This window comes from Lepidochelys kempii, chromosome 19 (assembly GCF_965140265.1).
Source record: "Lepidochelys kempii isolate rLepKem1 chromosome 19, rLepKem1.hap2, whole genome shotgun sequence".
NCBI lineage: Eukaryota > Metazoa > Chordata > Testudines > Cheloniidae > Lepidochelys > Lepidochelys kempii.
The window spans coordinates 2,092,344-2,114,925 of record NC_133274.1 but is presented as its reverse complement, the minus strand read 5'-3'; the positions used below and the strand labels follow the sequence as shown (position 1 = coordinate 2,114,925).

The window sequence follows — 22,582 nt, the reverse complement described above, 5'->3', positions numbered from 1 at the left end:
CACTGGCGGGCCAGGACGGTTTGTTTACCTCCAGCAGGTTCGGCCAATTGCAGCTCCCACTGGCTGTGGTTCGCTGCTCCAGGCCAATGGGGGCTGCGGGAAGTGGCACGGACCAAGGGATGTGCTGGCTGCCCTTCCCACAGCCCCCATTGGCCTGGAATGGTGAACAGCGGCCAGTGGGAGCTGCGATCGGCCGAACCTGTGCATGCTGCAGGTAAACAAACTGTCCCAGCCCACCAGTGGATTTCCCTGATGGGCCATGTTCCAAAGGTTGCCGATCCCTGGTCTAGCTTAGCTCAAAGGTCAGGAGGCCCCATGGCAAACAGGCCAGCATGAAGCCAAAGAAATGTTTAGCTCAGCATCTCAAAATTCACCAAAACTTTGAACCTGTTGAGGTTTGTCTGTCACAAGTTCTGTTTCCTTTGGATTCCTTTTTTCTGAGCCTCAAAAAGAGGATGAAGTTTGAAATCTTTATCCATCCATCAAGACCGAGGATGAAACCAGCAAATTCCACCTGCTACTTAAGCAGAACTTGAACTCTGGTCCTGGCAGTTTAAGGAAATCTGTTGCCATGTCAACAACCCAGATCACTCAACAGAAGCAAACGCATCATGTGCCCAAGATACCACACTCATCCTTTTCCTAGTCTCGTCTATCTAGGTTCCTAGACCACACTCATCACCCTAATATCCGAGCATCTTCCACTAGTGCATCAAGCCACGTCACTAACATCTGTCACACCAATGTGGAAACTCAGGCACACTGAGGTTGCAACAAGGCACGGCCAGCGCCTCCTCAAAGCGTTAGTGGAACTATCTCCATTCTCTGAAAGTCAGTTTACTTTCCTGGACACGCTTTATGGTCGTTGGTAACAAGTGGAAAGCAGTGTTTGTATCTTAGTATAAAATATTGTTTCGCCAACATTTCCACAGCTTCTGGCAGCTCACAAAAATCCAAAGCTTTTACAACTGATTTTTCAGTCATGTGCAAAACCTGCTACAACCCCAGCTACACTTATAGCCCAGGTCACTTAGGCACACATGGTCACATTCTTCCTTATCCTTAACACAATTTCTTGATTCAGTCTGGCATTGCCCTGGATTTTCACTTCTTTCCCCTCTCAGACTGAGTAGGACAGCCCCTTAAATGCACTCTCGTGTGCAGCTTTGCTGGCCACTTTTAAAAGACATTCCAGCAACGAACAGGTGCCTGGCAACAAGAAATTCACCTAGCAAGTTTAAGCCCCACAGGTGGAAACTGCAAAACATTCAGCTGCTCTAGATGACGAATTGATAGCATTTCCAGGGTGCACCAGACACCACAATCCTTGAGGCATCTATGTCATGTGGAAACTGAGCACATACACTGCTGTAAAACCCACCAGTAGGAAACCCAGCTGTACTGGGGGAGGGAACATTTTCTACCCTACCTCACTGAACACGTGCTTCAGCTCTAACAGACCACCCTGGACAGCATCCAATAAAAAGTCTTATAGATGCAATCACAAATCAATAGGTGGCTTGGTTTGTATGTATGTTACACGCACGCTCCTCAGGGCAAGGGCTGTGTCTCTGACTTGACTTCAGTCTTGTTCAATGTCATGTGCACTAAGTGCTTAACACACACATAAGATATCCATCGTATTTATTATTTATCCTTTATTTTTTGCCCAGCATTTGCTTTTAGAAATTATGAAACCATATTAATCATTGGAGCAACTTACCTAAGGATGCTGTGGATTTGCCAGCACTTGAAATCTTTAAATCAGTTCGGCTGTCTATCTGAGCCAGACTTTATGGGCTAAAAGCAGGCATTACGGGGTGGGAAGAAGGGGGTGGGGGAAGAATTCTGTGGCCTGTGTTGTCAGGAGTTCAGAATAATAAACCCTTCTGGCCTTAAAAAAAATCAATGAAAATTCCCAATGAAATCTTTTAAAATTTGGGGATTTAGGGAATTATTTCCCTCTAGATGGGGGCTCCCTTATGATCCTCAAAGAGTAACATAGAAATAATCAGGTCCCTGCTCCAAACCACAGAGGTGCTAGAGCTTCTCAACAAAACAGTTGTCAGAATTTTTTAACATGGTCAAAACTATGTATTTTCCCCTCACCTTGTTATGAGCGATGGCCGAGCCATTTTTGCTGAAGTATCCCGAACAATGTCAGCCTGAAGCAGACAAAAACCAGCACGGAAATGCTTGTTGGTAATGCTGGTAATGCTAATACAGAACTGCACTTTGAGATCCCCTTTCTCATGGATGCAGATTTTTCAGAAGGTGGCATCTAATTAAGGATTTGCTGACCACAAGAGTCTAAGGCAAAAACTAGCAGGGGTGAAGCTTTCATTGTGGCATTCTGACATTACAAACCAGGAAGTCACTTACTTACAGCCTCTAAATGTTTCCTCCATTCACCCCAGAATTTTACATTGCTGAATAGCAAAAAGTCTTTTTATTATAGCCGCAGCATTATTGCAAGTGCCAGCTACACAGGGGCCTTGACTCAGCAAAACCACTTCAACACAGGCTCATGTCTCATTGGGGACTTACGCAGCTGCTTAAAGTTAAGCAGATACATAAGTGCCTTGGTGAATTGGAGCCAAAAGCAGAATTTTGTCCAGCAGACCGAATGCCAAATGAGGAAACTTCCCCACCAGTCTTTAAAGGGGTGTGAGTCTGCACTCCCTTACACAGATTTTACCCCTCAGTGAGCTCAGTGGAGTTAATCCTGGTTTATACCAGTGTAAGTGGATGGAGAACCAAAGTCTGAGCAGAGATGTTCGCTCGCCCATGCAGATCTCTCAGCTGTGCAAGGGAATGGGGTCAGAGCAGCTCCCAAACAGCCACTGTCCCCTCGCAAGGGTTAGCACAGACAATGCTCCTTCGTCCAAAGCTGAGGCATGTCACAGCCATTCACAGCCGTCTGGCAAACATGGGCCCCAAGATACATATTTATTCAGGAAAATAGAATACCTCCATCCTTATTTCGCCAACTGGAGCTAGGTATTTGCATAAACTAATTATGTGTGCATTGCCTGAGAGACAGGTAAATAATGCATATTTTATTTAATGAATTAATTTTTCTTTTGGTGCTTGACTGACAATGCCGGAGAGAGCAGCTCTCGATTCTTCCTACCAAGGACACATAAAACATGGCCACTACAATGCTCATCCTCTCCTGCAGCTCTGACCCGGTCACTTCTCTTGCCTGGCTCATCACTGGCTTCTTCTCTCCTCCCATGGCAAGCTTGATTTGTGCCTTCCCCATCTGTGCCCTGCCTACATTTCCAACCTAGCTTCCTCTCACACTCCCTTGCTGCCCAAAGCCTCCCTCTGTTACTTCCTTCCTCTCCTGTCTGTTCCCTCCTGCTTCCTCCATGCTGTCCTGTCTGCTTGTCACCATCTCCTTCCTGCTCTTCCTCCAAAACCTGCTTCTTCCATGGAGGTGATGAGCCCCTGAAGACACGTGTCCTGCTCCACGACTGCACCTGTTGCCAGTGCATTAAGTGCCTGGGTCTTATTCATACCATAAATTCCCTGGGCCAGGGACTACATCTTCTTCTATTGTTTAGTGAGCACCAAAAGCAGACAAGGTCGCAGCCTGGGCAGTAGTTGCGTAAGTTACTCACTCCTATGCTCCTCTCTGCCAGTGAGATTCAGCTCTGACCTTTGGGAACCAGCCCCAGGGCAAGTGGAGAGTTCTGCCTCTCCCTTTATGGGCTGATCTCACAGGAGGCCCATTATAGACAGGACTAAGACAACCAGCTCATTTCACAGAGGCCAGCAAAGAACTGAGAGATGGTACGCATGGCTGCAGTCTACCCGGAGCTGGAAGGCGTCATATGCCTTCCCAGGCCTTTGAGCACTGCACTCCCCTGACTGCCCAGTGCAGAACCCTCTGTGAGTGACTGCTCATTCTGCTTGTCTAATCCCTCAGCGTGAGAATTAATGTTTGAATAACGGTGAGGTTGTGACCCGAGCCGCCCTGAATGCTTCCCACTCCCTGACATCATGTGAGTCTCTGACCCCGCTGGCTCTTAATGGCTGTTCTCACAGCTTCATTTAGATGTTGTGTTTCGCCAGTGAACTTATTTAACCTCCGGGGTGAAGCAAACACAGCCAGGGAGGAACTCAGCTATGTGCTGTACATGGGAAATGAGCATCATCACATCCTACCAGGCTTCTTGCTACTGCAATGGCTCCCTGCTTCTCTTTCCTTAATGGACATGTCCTATTCTGCAGTGTACTAGCATGGTTTCTAGGGCAGTACAGCCAAGAGCCCCACCTGAGATGAGGGCCACCCGATGGTAGGTGCTGTACACACTTATAGAAAGAGACTGTCCCTCCCCTGGAGAGTTTACAACCTAACTAGGTTTTATGGTCAAGGGAACCAGAGGCTCAGAGAGGGGAAGAGCCTTGCATAAAATCCCACAGCAACATGGTGATAGCGGCAGGAATAGAACCTAGGTCTCCAGTCCATAGCCCCATCCATGGGCCATGCTGCCTTTCCATTGTGTTCACTGAATTTAAAAAGATGAATTCACCTGATTAACGATGCTCCAGCACACACAAAAGGCAAAAGCATGGTCAGCCAGCTGGAAGCACAGCGTTTCCTCCTATTTTATGCCTTCTCCTTAATGCTCAATCCCTGCAGTATAGAAATAAATATGAAATACACCTCAGGACCACACAAAGGGGTTCTTTCCATTCCTGAGGCAATGGCTTCCGAATGAATTCCCAGCTAACAGGCACTTGAAATAAACAGCCCCCTGGCACCCCGCGCAAAAGCATTAATCAGAATGTGGCCACGTGGTCATAATATGTAATTCCACCAGAATTTACTGTCAATAAATGTCCATTTATTGTGAAAGAGTTAAATCAACTGTCATAAATCGTCCCTGCGGACAGATATTATGTCTCCACTACACTTACCGGTCAGCAGGAATTTCCATTAGAAACCCTATTATTTTTCATGCCGGTCTATTTCCCACATGAAATTTCACACCAAGTGGAAATTTGGCACTTAGTTTCAGCACAAGCGAAGTTTTATTTTTTGTATGTGTGTGCACAAAATTTCAAGAACAACCCACTTTTCTACGGCTTTTGTGTCCTACGAATGCCATGCCCCACACCCTAGCAACAAGAGATTTCAAGGTGCAGTTGTCAGACGGCTTGAATTTTTAAATGAAGTTTTATGGATAACTAATCCATAATGTGGGTTTAATTGCATTTGTTGTCATTGGCATCTGGAGAGAGAGAGAGAGTGAGCACGCGCATTGCTGGCAAAAGGAGGTGGATTTGACAGCCGTAAGGTTCTCTGTTTATCTGTAGAACCATGGTACTGAAAGCGGCCACCCCTGCACCATCAGTGCACCCCAAACCTTCCCAAAATGAGCTTTGCTCATAATCTGAGACCAAGTTCAGTCTTCAGGGGCCAATCCATTCCTGGCTTCTCTGCTGAAGCTGCCAATCACGGGCTGTGGTTAGTAGCAATTGTGGGAGTCATGTCAGCCTGGAAATGGCCTCAACACCACCAGACTCCTTTCACACAGACCATCCTTTCTGTTGTTAGGAGCGATGCCGATCACAGCAAACCCAGCAGGACAGGATGTACAATTTGCACCTCACAGTAGTAGGCTGTTCGCTCCAGACCCACCTTTGGGAGCTGGAAGGTAGGGTCATGCCATGAGTTGCTCATGCTGCTGTTGCTTTTCCTACTTGTGCTTCAGGACAGACTAGAACCTAGCCAAGTTCACAGAGGTTTTCAGATTAAGCCTTTACCACCTATGGACAGCCCTGTCTGGATCAGGGATTTCCCATAACTCCAAAAGAAACAATAAGAGACCATCAAGTAAACAGCCAGAGTTCTGTCATACTCTGGAGTTTGCACCGTTGTACTGCAGATGGCTGGGGAAATGACACAATGTGTACAAAGCCCAGATATATCTATAATTATATGATGGTAGCGGGGCTTGTGCACATTCCTTCATTACCGATTTACTGCAGCAAGTGTCCTAGCCTCTTCTTCTGAGCATCATGCTCTATGGCTGCAGCCCTAGATGAACTCATTTCCTCAGTTCCAGTCTTTCCCCTCCTCCCTTCCCTGAATTACCTGGGTCTGTTCTAGTTCCTGGCCTGTGCCCAGCAGCATGGTATCTGGGCACCATCCATTAGTGCATTAAGCCACATGACTAACATCTCTCTTCTCCTTGGATACTTTTCACAACGCACATGGAAGCTCAGCTGGGACGTGGCTTCTCCCATGTGCTCTTCCCCAAAACCACATCCACTGAATCCCGTCTCTCTGCCTCAGACATTTCTAAGGCAACAGCATCTCCCATCGGTCTCAGTCATTCAAGATGCTAAACAATCATCGTAAGATTGCAGCTTCACATCTCAGGAAGGGGGCAATTCACCTATTCAGAGGGGCCAGGCACACTAAGTCCCATGTCAGCCTTCCCAGGCCTAGGCACCACTAATGTCCCACTGAAGCCCTGTGCACCACTTACGGGCTGCACCAGGACATCAGCACAAGACCCGGGTGTCCCATGTCTTCTACACGGGGTGAACATTACCTTGTGTGCTCAGCACCCCACAGGATCCTATGGTCCTACCTGACTCATGCTTCTCTCTTGATGCGCCTGCTTCACTGAGAAGGAGGTGGATGTCTGAGATGAAGTTGGGCCAATCCAAGCCCAGGTCTCTCACAAGCCTTCACCTGATTAGCTTTCAGTGAGCACGGACTCCTAACCTCAGGGTTCCCCGCCCCCCCCCCCCCCGGTGCCAATCAACTGCTGTTCCTTCTGTGCATGATTTGCGGATGCTTCTCTGCTGAAGACAGGCCCCATCTGGTTGCACTCAAAGAATTTCCCTGTTTAATGTTTTACATAAACAGTTCTGTAAAACGTAATGACCCATGGATAAAATAAATAATGGCTTTAGATGGGGCTTGGGTATTATTGATAAATCACTCTAAGACAAGTACCCGCCAATCCATGCCTGCTAGAAAGGAGGATTCAAAGAACTAATGGTGCTGCAGCTAAAACATCCCAGAGACCAGCAGCTTTGCTTTGCTTCGCTTCCATTCTATAAGTCTTCCAAAGGCCTCTGCCCTTGGGCCCAAGTCTTAATCTAAGGCCTGTCAGGCCGTGGGACTGCTCAGTAGGAAGAGTGTTGCTCAACGAATCTCACGTAACAGATCTGAGATTTCGAAATGAGTCAATGGGATATTTTCCCTTCATTGTGGGGCCATCTCCATCAATCATGCCTTGTGACGGCCTGTATGGTGCAGAAACCCAGAGCGTCTGTGTGCCAGGAGAGGGGGGGCTACGGCTGGTCTTCCATTAGAAGGGTACCTGCAGCATCAGAATCACACAGGCACAAACTGGGCCAGTGCAGCCACACAGACTTTGTGTCTCTTGCTCCTTCAGAGGGAATTAGGGGAGCCAGCGTGAGGCAGCATGACATGTTCACACCCTAGACAGCAAAACCCAGATCTCACCAGGAGAATTAATGCTGTGAATTCAGCCAAGAGCAGGTGCTCTCCAAGTAGTGCCAGACTTGCTCCGTTCTTTATTCAGCCTAGAGGGTCAAGCCTAGCTCGTTAGGGGAGAGTGGCCACTTATCTTCGTGTTTCCTGCCTCTTACCCAGCTCCAGCACTCTCCCATCGCCCCTCTAATGGGATTATGCCATTAATGATTGTGGTCTTCTGTTTTACGGGGTCTGTTCCAGGAGGTCCCTGAAGTGAAATCAGCATGAAAGACACTTCAGTGAGCTGGCAAATTAGCATGTCAGATTATTGCATTTTATTTTATTTTTTGGTGGGGGTAACAAAAGTTGCAATATTCCAAAGCATTGCACTACTTTCTGCACATTGCGGAGCAGGTTAATGAGCTGATGGCTGAAATAATTTATGAATGATTACAATCCTATTAATAAACGCATTGTACCAGGTTTAACTGACCCTATCTGTATTAGTTAATCAAGGTTAACAAGGTCTCCCATTTCATCTTCTATTATTATTATTTATTTGTATTACCGTAGGGCCTCAGCGCCTTGGTCAAGCAGTGCCCTCTTGCCTTGAGACTATCATACTTTCCAAGATAATGATAAAGTCAGTGGTGGAAAAAAGAAATTAGCATTGCCTAATATGAACTGAGAGAAAATTGTGACTAGTGCAGAGTAAGAGACTGGGAGTCAGGATTCTTGTGTCCATTTCTTGGCTCTGCCACACACCTGCTGTGTAACTTTGGGCAAGTCATTTAATGTTTCCATTAAAAAGTACCCTGCAGGGATGCTAATTAATGTTTGCATATTTATATACCCCCTTAATCTGAAACTTCCACAGCACTTTAAAAATTACTATTTTCACTTGCCAGCAGTGTGTCTAAAAAGTCCAATCAGATTTTAGTCACACTTCAAAACCGTATTGTACAAAGTGAAATGTAATACTTTACCCATGACTCTTGTAAAAGAAGTGCAGAGTAGGAGCACGTAGGTTGAGGTCCTAATGCTCCAGGAATACTGGAAGATTCTATAACAGTTAACAAAGCAGGTTTCTCTCAAACCTGGGTAACAGGATCATGTTTAGGGTGCACGTAAGTCTCAGTGGCTCTTGGTTCTTCCCTGTACTCCACAGTCCGGCTGTGCTCCAGTGAATTCCCCTTTCCTGCACTACAGCACAGCAAAGTTTCCTTTAGCTTGTAGGGATTTGCTAATGCAGGGTCTCAGACACAGAGAGGGAAAACACAGGGAAATGTGAGGCATAGGGGAAAATCTGGGATGGCTAGGACTCCTCCCACATTCCCGTAGATAGAAATGTAGCTTTGGGCAGTCTATTCCATATTCATAGTTTCTAAAGCCAGAAGGGACCATTGTGATCATCTAGTCCAGAGGTTCTCAAACTGGGGGTCAGGATCCCTCAAGGGGTCATGAGGTTATTACATTGGGGGTCGTGAGCTGTCAGCCTCCACCCCAAATCCCACTTGGCCTCCAGCATATATAATGGTGTTAGATATATTAAAAAGTGTTTTTTTAATTTATAAGGGGGGGTCACAGTCAGAGGCTTGCTATGTGAAAAGAGTCACCAGTACAAAAGTTTGAGAACCACCGATCTAGTCTGACCTCCTGCATAGCCCAGGGGAGACTGTCCCTGAATTAGAGCAGATCTTTTAGAAAAACATCCAATCTTGATTTTAAAACATCCAGTGATGGCGAATCTACCATAATCCTTGGTAAGTTTTTCCAATGGTTAATTACCCATCCTGTGAAAAACTTCTGCCACGTTTCCAGTCTGAATTTGCCTATCTTCAGCTTCAGCCCTTGCACCTTGTTATGCCTTGGTGGGATTTCTCAGAATGACTCCTCACCCGGACTGACAGCATCACGGAATTCCAGGCCATAATCACTTCACCCCCACCCACTGTGCACAGAGCTCTCGTTAACATTGATCGCCAGGAGCACGGGGTACGCAGGAGCAGAAATAAGGCTCTTTGCATTGTCAGGAATGTCTTTCTCTGAGGATTGAAAATTAGAGGTGACTAGTTGCTGCTCAGTGACTTCCATTTTTTCTGGGAAAGGCTGAAGGCAATTAGTCAAAGCATTTTTTAGTTATGGGTATTTTGAAGTGACACTTAACTCTGTATCTAAATATGCTACATATACAAATTACGTTTCATTATCCAGCCTCCGCTGTCTCCTGCCCCACGGCCTGACCTTCTCCAGCAGTGTTTGTAACATAAAAAAAACCCTCAGAACACCTGCTCAGTCGTGTGTGTTGCATTTCAAAGACTGAGGTACCAGACAGTTCCATTAGGGTATCACGCAGGACATGCAACGAATAGAAGGCTACGGAGCTAGACATCTTGCGCTAGGAGGCACAGACGAAAATAATTGCATAAAAGCACGAGGAGCTGGGCACAGTTAGAAAGCCAAGACATTGTCATTTCTTTTCTCAATTTTTTGTATTTAAGACGTTAACTCATCTTGCCAGCTGAAATGAAACAGGATTTTAATTTCTCTAGCAAAATGAGGCTCTGTAATGTCGACCGCCCAGCATATGGAGGCTACTGTCACCTCCCAAAGCACTAGCCACCTAGGAAACCATCATAACCAACACGGTTCACATTTTGTCCTCTGTGGACTTCACGGGGAGCACAACTATGAAGGGCAGATTTGAATCCAAGCGTTAGCTTCTTTCCTGGTTAGCAGTGGGGACGCATTCCCTACTGCAGCTACCTTGACATGCCCCTGCTCTACTTTTCACCTCTCCAGTGCCTTCCAGCTGAGGCACTTGAAACCCTTGACAAACATTACGCCTCGTAGCACCTGTGTGCAGCAGGTAATTGTTACCATCTCCATTTTACAGATGGGGGGAACTGAAGCACAAGCAATGTGCACAATGTCACCCAGGGAGTCTGAGGCAGATCCAGGAACAGAACCCAGGTCTCTTGACTCCCAATCCTGTGATTAACAACACGGCAAGAGCCCATTAGCTATTCACAGAGAAGCTAATTTGCCGACGTGAGTCACCCAGCAACTACATTCCCCTCACATACGCTACAAGAGGATCGCAGCCGCTATACAAGTTATTTTGCTTAGGCAATGCTTTCATATTGGTGCCAGGAACTTCAGAGGCATCTAGGAGGCTGAATCACTTGACATGGATGCAAAATAGCTGCGAGGCCAAAACACCAGGGCTGCTTGCCTTGCTATCCGCACTGCGAGAAGCTAGACCCCTTTGCCAACACCGCTTCTCCCAGAGACCCGATTCTGGGAATAAAAGCTTCACAAAAACGCAAGATTTCCTCCCCTCTCCAAGCTGGGCATAAGCATGGCAGCATGCCCTGGAAGCAACGCGTCTCATTAGGAAGTTGAGTGACCTCTGGCCATGAGCTGAGGTCTCAGACAATTTGCCTTTCTGGCTGCTTTGGGACTCAGTAACACTGTCGCTGGAAATGCACTAGTGTTTAATGGACTCTTTTAAATGGCAGTGGAAGCAAGAACGCAGCTGCTCTGGTTGGTGACGTGGGTTGTTGTTTTTTCCCCCCTTTCTGCGAGTCAGATGATTTTAGAAAATAAGCTGAATTTATAAATAAATTAAATTGTCCCCTGCACGCCTGCTCTTGCCCTCTGTTCCACAGAAGGGTCACTCCATAAAGCATGAAAGCAGATCATTAGAAGCAGGTAATGCCTCTGGGATTCAAGGCTAGAGAAGAGCCTAATTATTCACAACTGCCTGTTGGTTACACATGCTAGACACAGCTGGGATACTGTACAGGATGCAGCTGTAGCAGACATTTGACAGCTCTTACTCAGAGTAGCACTTATTCACCCCAATGAAATCACTAAGCATTACTCAGAGGAGTAAAGCTTGCAGGATTCTGGACCCTTTGCTTTCCTTTCTATGTATATCCAAGGGCAGCAAAACCATAATGACATTCTCTATTACAAAGCATCTTTCGCTTCAATGTATCCCAGATGGCTGTGTTCCTTGGGGGACACCGGGCACACAAAGCTCTCTACAGATGTTTTAGGCTCTGTGTGAAAATGGAAGGGAATGCTTTACGTGGAGTCTGCTGGGAATGCTCATGGTGGGGTGGAGGATTAGCTAGAAGAAGAGAGGAAAGTCCTACCTAGCACAATATATACCCCTCTAGCGATCATCATGTTTATACAAATACATACCCCTCTAGCTACCTATCACATATTTATCCCAATGTTATTTGTATTACCATAGTGCCTAGGAACTCCAGCCAGGGACCCCGTTGTGCTAGGCCCTGTGAGAACTCAGAACGTACCCATTGGTCTGCCTGTCTATCAAGGGCACACACAGATTCTCAACCAGAAAATGTAAATGGTTTCAGGGGTGCATGATCACCCTCCTTTTTGGGGGAGGGAGAGTCCAACAGTTTCTCTCTCCTGGGGGCGGGGGGGAGGCGGAGACCCTTTGCCGTGGTGTATCTCAAGTGCCAACCAACATTGCATCCAGACACTAATTCCTAAACGAGGGGTCTCAGCTAAGGATGGGACTTAGACCAAATGCCCCCAACACACATCAGCCCTGAGCCCTGCTCCATTTACAGACCCCAGTCCAAACCCAATCCTTACTTCAGGTATTGAGCGGCTTTTATTCTTTCCTTCATCATCATCTGCTCTCCTGGGCTGTGGCTGAAGCACTCCCTGGAAAAAGTTGCTTGCAGGGAACTCCCAGTCTGGAGTCCCTGAGATCTCACAAGAAAGCCTGCTCCCGTGAGAATGCAGCTCCACAAGGTCTGGAGATGCAGCAGGGCTGGCCCCAAACAGCGGGTACCGGGCTGACTCGGCTTGCCTGGATGTTGAGGAGCTGCACTGATTTGGCTTATCTGCTCCTCTCAGTTGAGTCACAGGAAGAACTCCCTCCTCCCTGTGAAACAGGAACTCCTGCCTTGGTGAGCCTGGATACTCGCAGAGAGCTGAAGTGCGTGCCATCCAGCTAGTACAGACCCTGGCATGGTGCATCACAAGCAATTATGAAGAAAATTCCTCCCACCAACCAGGTGTGCCTCAGAAAGGGAAGGAGATGTCCTGACTGTGTGGCAGCATGCTCTAGTGGATGGGGCATTGGACTGGGTTCTGATTCCGCCACTGGTGTACTGTGTGCCCATCAGCCAAGTCTTCATGTCTCAATTTTCCTGTCTGTAAACTACGGACAGTAGCTGTTGGGGTAATTTGCAGAAGTGTTGTCATGAATTCTCGTAAAGCAGTTTGAGACCCTGGGATTAAGTTGCTAGAGAAGTGCTAGATATTATCGTTCTATGGTGCAGTAGGGATCATCTGTTCACCTAGGAGCCAGGAAAAACACAAGATAGTACTGCCAATAAATAAGCATGCCACTAAGCCGGAGAAGTAGGAGATGTCACACTTCTGTGCTCACCAGAAATGAAGGAAACAGCCAGTGAAATAATAAAAATAAATCATGCTGATGATGTCCTATGGCTTTGGGTCACACATTTAGCTGCATTGAGCTTTAGTGTGAGGGTCACCTGAGTCAAGCCAGATAATGTGATCTGTTTCTGTAGTTCCCCACAGGGGTTTATTTACTACATCAGTTTTCTGAATGTACTGCTGAGGAGCGGGAGGGGAAACGGGTGATGGGTTTTTCCAGAGGGCGCTAGCTGCTCTCTTTTAATGGGAGTTGGAAACATAGCTCCTTGCTGTCTCTTTGCAAATCCCAGGCAGTACCTGGACAGTTCCCTGGAGCCTTTCCCGCGGAAGGCTGTGAAGGGTGTAAGAGTGCAGGGTAACCGCACACAGGAGTTTAGGATGGGAAGTGAGGCAGAATAGTTTCTAAAATGCCTCTGTGAAGTTAAATACCAGAACTGGAATCAGGTCAGGACACTGAGGTTAATGCCTCCCCAGTCTTGCAAAAAAGTGCGGTGGGATTTATTTCATGTCTACAAATGGGCCTATAATTAAGTCTCCTCTGGAAGATAAGATTTATGAGGAATTTGATTGTTTTCCCTCTTCTGCACTGCTGGGCGGCCTGGCAAACAGTTGTGAGAGACTTGCCTTGTATCTAGCAATTTCCCACCCTATTACCATGCCTACACACACACACAATTATTAATCACCCAGTGGCAGAGCCTCCTTCTGAAATGCTCCCCCATCACCCTGACCACAGGGGTGGAAGAGGCCTCTTGGCATGACGACCGATGACTACAGCATCACAATTGTTAACATGCGTTACAGGGTTTTCTCCAGGAGCCGTGGTCAACTCAGACTTTCAAATTACTGGCAGCAGCACAAGGACAACTGCCGCCGATTCTGCGTGACAGGAATGCTGGGTGGAAAAAAACATCCAGGGAAGTTTAGGAGGTATAATCCAAGATTAAAGCAGGCTGAATGGGCTCCCTTCTGCTTAACAGCTGGTGGCATGGTCAGCGCAGCCAGGAGCGTGTAGTGCTTTAGTGAAGGGCAAATCGTTCTCTTGGGATCTTTCCGCCAGGGACCAGGGTTGGAAAAGGGATCAGAGCCTAGTCGCATTGTTTGTTTCTCAGCGAGGCTCTGATGCAGCAAAGCACTTCAGGGGGTGCTAACTTTAGGTGCACGCCTGAGTCCCATTGAAGTCTGTGGGACGGACGCATATGCTCACAGATGAACGTGTGTTCTGTGGAATAGGAGTCCTTGCTCAGTCAGGCCAGTGATCCCACAGCTGTAGGGCACGCACAGGGGACGATGGTGGGAGTGTTGCACACCACCAGCCTGGGGCATTCTATGGCACATAACGAAGCAGGTCTCTGCGTAAGGGCATCAGCCTTTGGGGCTGTGCTCTTTGCACCCTTTCAGACTCAGCCTGGTTAAATGATGGAGCCAAGCGTGCAGCAGGCTTGTTCGCGCTATCCCAGGCTGGCGAAACACTGTCCCTGCACTAGGGACCATCTGCCCAGTTGGTTGATTGCTGTACATTTGTTATCCCAGAGGACAGGCACACGGGAGGGGAATAGCTCCATGTCATCCTGTCAGCAGGAGGTGATATTTCAGAACTGAAGACACCAGGAGCTGTGGGCTACTCCCCACCACATCTTTGAGAACCCTCGGCACCTGGGCTCGAGGGCAGGGTGTCATTGGGGTCTTGGCCAAGTAACATTAAGAAGAGGGATGGAAAAGGGATGCAGCCAAGTATGTCAGACACTGAGTGTACAGAGAGAAACCCAGCAAATGAACTCCTCTCAGGATACAGGCTCCACTCAGCTGTGACTAAATACCAGGAGATGCTGCATGACCGCTCGCTGAGGCAGGTATACTTAATCCTGCCTTAGCACTGGTGGGGGTTGGAGCAGAGGACCTCGTAAGGTTCCTTCCAGTCCTATGACTCCCTCCTCTGGGTAAGCACATTATCTGGGACACACATTTAAATACGCTTGGCCAGAATTCACCTCCCATTCGAACACAACTTTACACTAGACACTGAGGACGAAATGTACATGAATGTAAGGCTGAGGTTCCGATTTTCATCACCCAGAAGTAACGGTATCTCCTGGGAACCCTACTGCCCATATATGGGGCTTACCACTCCTCCCATTGACGTTGGTGGCAAAGCTCCCCGTTAGCTCAATGGGAGAAGGACAGGACCCTGTTCTGTTCTTCCACACCTCCACAGAGCTCTCCTTGACTCCGGTGGGGGTTGCTGTACATACCCGAGGGAGGGACCTGGACTACCATGTGTAATGATTATATTTAACAGCATGACGTGTATCCAAAATACTTAATAGCCATGATCCTCAAGTCTGCTCAGGCTGTGCTTTGTGCAAGACTGGGGGCACAGAGTCTAAGGCAGCTGGTTGTCTCCCCATCCACCCCCCACATCCCAAGAGCTGCTGGGGGATGCTTCCACCCCAGGTGTGACTTGACAGCCACCAGGAATTTCAGCAGCACTGAGGCAAGTAACAGCCCCATGGGTGATTACATTGGTCAGAGACGTCCAGAGCATTGCTACGCTCTGGCAAGCCCTCGGCAATGGGAATGCCCACAACATGCCCCCTGTGCCAGCAGCTGGAATTAGAAGGGGTGGCTTAGAGCCAGGATGTTACCCGGCTGGGGCAGTGGTGCCCCTGGTCCTACACTGACGCAAAGGAAGACATCTGTTGGTGGGGCTAATTTATTTCTTCACTCAATGACCGTGGAAAAGCTGGAAGAGGCCCCTAGCAATGATCAAGAATATTTGTATTATAGAATATGTTCAGTATACATTGGGGAAGATACAGAGCTCAGATGGGCTGGGATGCCAACCCACTCCAGGTGTCCTGACCCACAGTTCAGGCTGCAGCGTGGTTTATCCCCTAGTTACTGGGAGCTTTACACACACGGGTCTTACTCACATGGTCGATGAGTTCCTTCATCATGCCGTTCCACTGCCCCTTCTCATCCTGTGCTCCATACTTCCCGTCCTCCACCAGCCGGATATCGTAGGTAAAGCCCAGGATGTGGGACAGCTCCTTCAGAAGGTCAATGCAGTAACCTTCGAAGCGGTCGTTCCCGAAGAGGGCTGTGTCTGACTTCCGAAACATGACGAAGGGCTCTTCCTGCGCAGATGGGTGAGAGCACAGCAAAGAGCCACGGTTAAGGGCAGGCTGCCAGGCCCATTTCCAGCAGAAAAGTGATGAAAGCAGGTGGCTGTTCCTCCAGGTAACCCTGCACAATGTGACACTCATTATGCAGGCAAGGTTGGCACCACGACATGTTTGGAATAAATTAACTTTGCATGGTGCATCAACTAATTAGCAACCTTGTTTACCCCACTAAATTTAATTTCGTCTCTTCTGAGCAGCCAACTGGTTTCCATCCTGCGGGATTTCAGAGAGAGAGAGAGAGAGAAAAAAAATAACCATTTCATGCTCTGCAAATGAAAACAAGGGCATTGAAAAATAAAAATACGTAGGGGAAAAGAATTCAGCCACAAATCCCAGACGCTAGAAACACAAATGAACCGATCCCTGGGGACTGTTGTGGACTCACCACCGTCAGGGTTCTTAAGAGCATCTGAGCTGGGTGTCTTGCCAGGACACCATGTGTGGCTGGTGGCTGGTATAAGGTTGGCTTTATTTCTTTATCCCCCCAGGATAGGTGAACAAGACAAAGCAAAGACTGGGGCAGGGATTCTAGTGCTGGCCAGAGGTAGGTCAAAAGGAGACCAGCGCGTGTCTTAGACCTTTTCCTTTGTAACACACCAGCACCCGCTTCCATAGCAGGTGCACCTGAGAGCACAGGTCTGTACTTAGAGGAGGAGGTGCTAAAAGTAGATGGTTCCCAAGCAGGTTTCCTGCTAGCTGTTCCAAAGGACAGGTTTTCCACATACACCTGGATTTGATCATGTCCTATAGTATCCCAGGAACATCCCCTCCAGTTCTGACCCACAGCTTGATTCTGGCCATATGGCAGCCGAACTGTCTGTCAGAGGACTGTTCACCGGCATAGTGCCCAATGTGTCCCCACCCCCACTTTGGCTGTCGGTGCAGAGGACATGCCCAAGAGTTATAAGGTGCTCTGCCACTGGGGTCAGAGGCAGCAGGCATAATTTACAGCAGCTCCAGGATGGCTCTAAATTATGCTAGTCAGCAGTGGTACTGGTGGCTTTTGGCATCTTTTCCCACACCCATGTTGCACTGAGATCAACTCAGATGCAGCCCAGGATCAGGACCCAGGACTTTTCAATAACCAGGTATCACCCTGGCCTCTCAAGCAACAAACCCGTGGTTACAGCACTTGTAGTTAGTGTGGGGTATATGCCCATGCACTGTGGGCATATTGCATGGAGCTGATGGTTTCTAACAAGCCATGGCACATTACTTCAGGAAGGGCACAGCAAGGTGGGGTAAGTACCCCCGCCTTGCTATCTTGAGGCCTTTTCTCCCCCTCCTGAGCTGTTCTCATTACTTTTGTATTCAGAAAAGCCTCTGAAAATTTAACAAGCTGCAGCAAAGTGCCGCCTTATTAGCTAGCAGACTGCAGGCAGCGCCAGGAAGCTTTGTAAGTTATAACACATCTAAAAGGAATGTTCCACGGTGAACTTTCTGAAACACTCAGAGGGCTGCTCTCCTCCAAGTCCAAATGATTGCACTTCTGCTAATGCTCAAAAATAGCCATTCTTTTTAGTTTAAAGATGTCCAGCTTGGATGCCTTGAAAGGTTCAGAGATGTCAGGCGGATAACCCAGCTCCTGTCGGAATCCAGAACCGGCCATTACTTTTCTGAGAAAATCATGTCCAGATGCAGAAAGCAAACTATGTATTTTGAATCAATTATTATTATTCCATCCCACACTGAAGCACTGATTAATGCCCACGATATATGGCACACCAGGAGATCCCAGGTTGCCTGTCAAATACAGAACCACTGTTTATTACGATAATCAAATTGTCTCATTGTTACCTTGTTCTCCCTTTCTTTGTTCCAACTAGTGTCTCTCATCCTACTCCTAGATAGTCAGTTTTTGGGCCAGGACCCTCTTTTCATTATATGTGGGTACAATGCCCAGAAAAATGGGGCCTTGAGCCGTGATGGGGGCCACCAGGTACTACCATGATCCAAATAATAATGTACTAATATTAGCAGCCCTATAACAGGCTTCTACACAGGAAGGTTCCATCTTTCTTCTCATCTCCTGTGATGAATGAGGCCATCATATGCAAGTGAAGACAATAAAGTATGCAATAAAAATCATAGCCTTTCACAAAGCAAGACGTTTGGGCTGTTAGTCATGGCAACAGAAAGGGACCAGGAAGATGTGGGAGTGGCCGGAGAGAGAAGATACATAAGGGGAGTGCTGAGATGCTCAAAGTACGCTATCCAGCAGATGAGCGCTAGGAGACTAGGGCAGGACAGGAGATCGACCTGAGGAAAAGACTATTTATTAGACTGAACCATTGGATAACATTATACACAATGCTACAGTCCTAGCTTGGAGGTGGCCCAGACCTCGCCCTAGTGCGTGGAGGCTTTGCTGGAATTCCAGCAACATCCCTACCTGTGCCTCCTGCCTGGAGGGATCCACACTCATCCAGCACTCACAGTGGACAAACCAGGCCATTCACGTACGGCTGTGCAGAAGGCAGTTTGTCTTGCTCTGGGTGTTGGTGGGGAGTGGATGAGAGAGCGCGTCTAGGTCTGGGTCTGGGTCTGCTGGCTGAGAAAGCAAGGCTGACAACGTCATGCCTATGGAGTTAGCATAGTGCATGCAAGCCCGTTAAACTCTCTCTCTCTCCAGTCTCCTCTGCAGCCCTCTCCCCTGGAATTAGCGCTTTGTTTGTGAACCAGCTGAGTCTACGGGTCTTGGTATAAATACACCAGCTCCAAATCAGCCATAGAACACTATTAATTTTGGGAAGCATTATAGGGATAACATACATATTTAACAGCCAAAGCACTGAACATTAGGATGCCACTTGCTCCGTAATGTATCTGCGGGTCTCATACGTTTCCTGGGGGTAATTCTGATCTCTATGAACCACTTATTCACAGACTATTTCACAATTTATTACTGAAAATGGCCAGACATCCAATTCACAAGCTCCCTTGGCTTGCTAATCGATTTCTCAGTGAAGGTGCCCTCAATTTCATAACTTCACAGTTCTTGTATTGCTCAGGGAGACTGGTGCTGGCTGCTGGAGTAATATTTCTCTTCCAACAAGCCACTGCAATATGAGCAAAAGGCAGTGGGGAGATGTGGGGAGGAGGGGGGTGAACAACCTTTCCGGGTTTTCCTTTTAAAGATCCCTCCTCTGGCTTTTCTACTGTCATTTACACCTATGGATGAGGCAGAAAGGGCAGCAGCAGATGTCGATAAAGTTTAGGGTTGTATTTTACTTCTTAGGAGCCAATGTAAGAAAATGTATTTATTGCACAACTCAGCGCGCCAATCCCATCATGCTCCTCACTCGGTGGGTCATAAGGCTGCAGGTGACTTTGCGTTAGGCATGCACGCGCCCATTCCAGCACACATTGCTGAGCAATTAGAGGGTGGTGATTTGCTCTATGGATGCTTTAGAACTGAAATGTGAGCATAAAGCTTAGGGACCTTCGTGGCAGTAGAATTGCTAGAGCGGAGAGACTAAAGTGCTAGCTAGAAACCGGCAGGGGCTCCCTTCAGCTCCCTAGCTCTGCTGATGCACCTCACTCCTGACTTGCGCCACTCCCACTGCAGAGCTATTCCAGATCCAGACCCGTCTCAGCTCTACCAATATGTCTCGCTTCTGAGCTGAAGTCTTCCCTCTTCCAGCATTTCTCAGTCCTGGCCCTGCAGCTCTCACTGTTGTTCCAGCCCTCGGCCCCACACACCTGGGCTGGTGCATCTCAACCCTTCGTTTCAGTATTACCAGCACCCCCAGCCAATTATTCCCCTTGTGGCACCACGCTACGTTATAATTTGATACAGATGAAGATGGACAAAGGCAGGGGGAAATGAGTCTCTGCTCAATCTTTTGAGAGTTGAAATAACCTTGGGTAATTCCCCCACCGCTGACCCTGGACTCCACCTGGGGTTCATATCACTGTGCATGGCATTTATTTTGTATTATTCACGCAGCTCTATCTCCCACTTACAGGGACTGGCTCCAGCTCAGGAAGCCTTGCAGTCTTTCTGCTGGGCCCATTAGAAGTAACCTGCTTCAAATTCCTCAGACCCAAACTTTCAGAACAAGCCAAAAAAAAAAAAAGTAAATTCAAAAGAATAAAAAGAAAACAAAACAGATGCCCCCCGCCCCCTCCCCCCTGATGGCCAGAGGTAGCCCTGCAGCACCCTGCCGCTACCTTCCCCCTCTTCAGGGCCCCTGAAGAACTACCCAGTTCACAGCATTTCAGACATACCCCTTCTAGGGTCCAATTTATTCAGACCTGAGGTCAACACACCGGTTTAGTGTCTCCCTCCCCTCAGTAGGGCATCCCCCTTTCTTCTTCCCTGAGCTGGGTCCAGGTCAAGTCACTCTCAGGCTTGCCCGGGCTGGAGTTCAGCCTCCTGGCTCTGACTTCTCCATTCCCCTGGTGTCAGATTCTTCCCTGCAGGAGCTTTTTTCACTCACTGCAGTTTCCTGAATTTCCCTCCTCCCTACAGCTTCCTGCTGCCCTTTATAGGGGAATGAGCTGTGCTCTATCAGGCCCCGTCAAGTCTCGTGGCACGGGTGGGCTGGAGCCATTCTGTCAGTAATGGGGCTTTTCTGCCTGAGGCCTCCAGCCCATAAGGCCAAAGCCACCCTGTTACACTGTGCAAAAACTGACCCTGTTCCAGGAGCCTGAGCAGAGATGTCCAAAATCAGAGTGAGTGGGAACTGCCAAAGTGCCTTTTGTTCCAGCATTTCCCCTAAGGTAGTGGTGGGCCACCTGCGGGCCGTCAGGGTAATCTGCTAGCGGGCCGCCAGACAGTGTTTGCATTGGCATGGCCACCTGCAGCTCCCAGTGGCCATGGTTCGCCGTTCCCGGCCAATGGGAGATGCGGGCAGCTATGCCTGTGGACGGTCAATGTAAACACTGTCTCGCTGCCCACCAGCGGATTACCTTGACGGGCCGCAGGTTGTTCACTACTGGTCTAAGGACTTTTGAATTTACTTTTTTTTTTTTTGGCTTGTTCTGAAAGTTTGGGTCTGAGGAATTTGAAGCAAGGCATGAAAGCAGCATGTTATGGGCTAAACTAAGACAACCAGAGGCTCCTGCAGCACATTCACACCCAGGCGTTTGAGCAGAGCGACTCAGCTGGGAAAAACATTTTATGACAATGAACACAGAGAAGATGGAGCAGCTGTGTGCCAGGTTTGGGTTATTTTTAGGCTGGGTGGTTGTTTCATTTTAGGAAGTCAGGCCTCATTACCCAAGTGGTCCATCTAATTCCATTATCCAACCTCTCAACATGCCAGACCAGATCATTGCTCTGTCAAGTCCTGTATCTCCCATCCTTTCTGCTGCACTGGATCAGGTTACACAGCTACCTTGTCCAGCCTCTGATGGGAGATGTGATTACATGGGGGTGTTATTGGATAGCAGTGTCACAGCACGAGCGCATCATTTGTAAGATAACGATGGAACAAACATTTTTTAATCATTACCTTCCTTAGTTTTTATCACCCTGGGAAGGAGAGGGCTACCACCCTGCTGGAGAGCCCAAGCAGAGTAAAAGTCAAACATGAAGACCCCCACTGGAATAGCAGGAGCTGCAGGCTGGCAATGCGGTGCATTGGCAAAGCTATGTGCGAGCTCCAGAACTGGAACGGAAAGGGGTTCTTTAGGTGAGACTCGAGGTGCATGAACAAAGAGATGGGCAGAGGACACATTTCACAGTGCTTGTAATATTGCACTGAGCCAAACACTTGTCCTTCTCTTTTATGAATACCCAATTCACATGCACACATCCTTTTAGGAACCCTAGACAATATGTCATAAAAGACGATACTCTCTAAACCCTACATGACCTAGCCATTCTTTCCCACCTCTAACATCCACGATTCTTTGACAGAAGAGGCTCCTTGAAGCCACTGCATGGAAATTGGCCAGAAAAATTATTGGCATAAACAGAATTTCAAACCAGATCTACACAACCTGCCCAGGTTTCCTTAATCGTTTATTTGTTCTAGGCACAGCATTATTTGCTGTTGCCGCCGATTGGCAGACCCAGCATTGTGTAACACAGCCAAATACAAACCAATGCTACTAGTCATAATTCATTAGATGTTAAATAAAAATTCATTCTGATCTGATGCCTGCTATCAAATCCAGTAGTGAAGGCAAGAACTAAATACAGCGTGACAGTTGGAGACAGAGGAGATTGGTTAAGTATCCATGGTTTGCTGGATAACTCAATTACTTTTGGCTAGGTTGTCACCTACGTAGTCACGAGGGGAAGGAAACACAGCCGCTGCAGCTCTAACCCGTGTGTATAAATGAATTCTGGGATAGTGAGAAGTGACAGCTTGGCAGCGCTGGAGCATGAAGCACCCGCAGAGCAGATACAATGCTGGGAGTGGCAGGACAAGCACCCCGGTGGTACCCACCCCACCTCCTGACACGGAGCTTCAGCTCTGACCTTGAAGGGCCTCATCTAGAAGCAAGAGGAGGATTCAGTCTC

General features: G+C 48.0%; 1 protein-coding gene across 3 annotated transcripts in view; it reads right to left on the bottom strand.

Moving 5' to 3' along the window:
- GRIK3 (glutamate ionotropic receptor kainate type subunit 3) overlaps positions 1-22,582 on the bottom strand; it is a 229,752-nt gene that overhangs the window by 38,642 nt on the left and 168,528 nt on the right. For all 3 annotated transcript variants that reach the window (XM_073317613.1, XM_073317615.1, XM_073317616.1), the window contains one exon: positions 15,856-16,059. In XM_073317613.1, the coding sequence (XP_073173714.1) occupies positions 15,856-16,059 (204 nt within the window). The remainder of the gene's footprint in view (positions 1-15,855; positions 16,060-22,582) is intronic.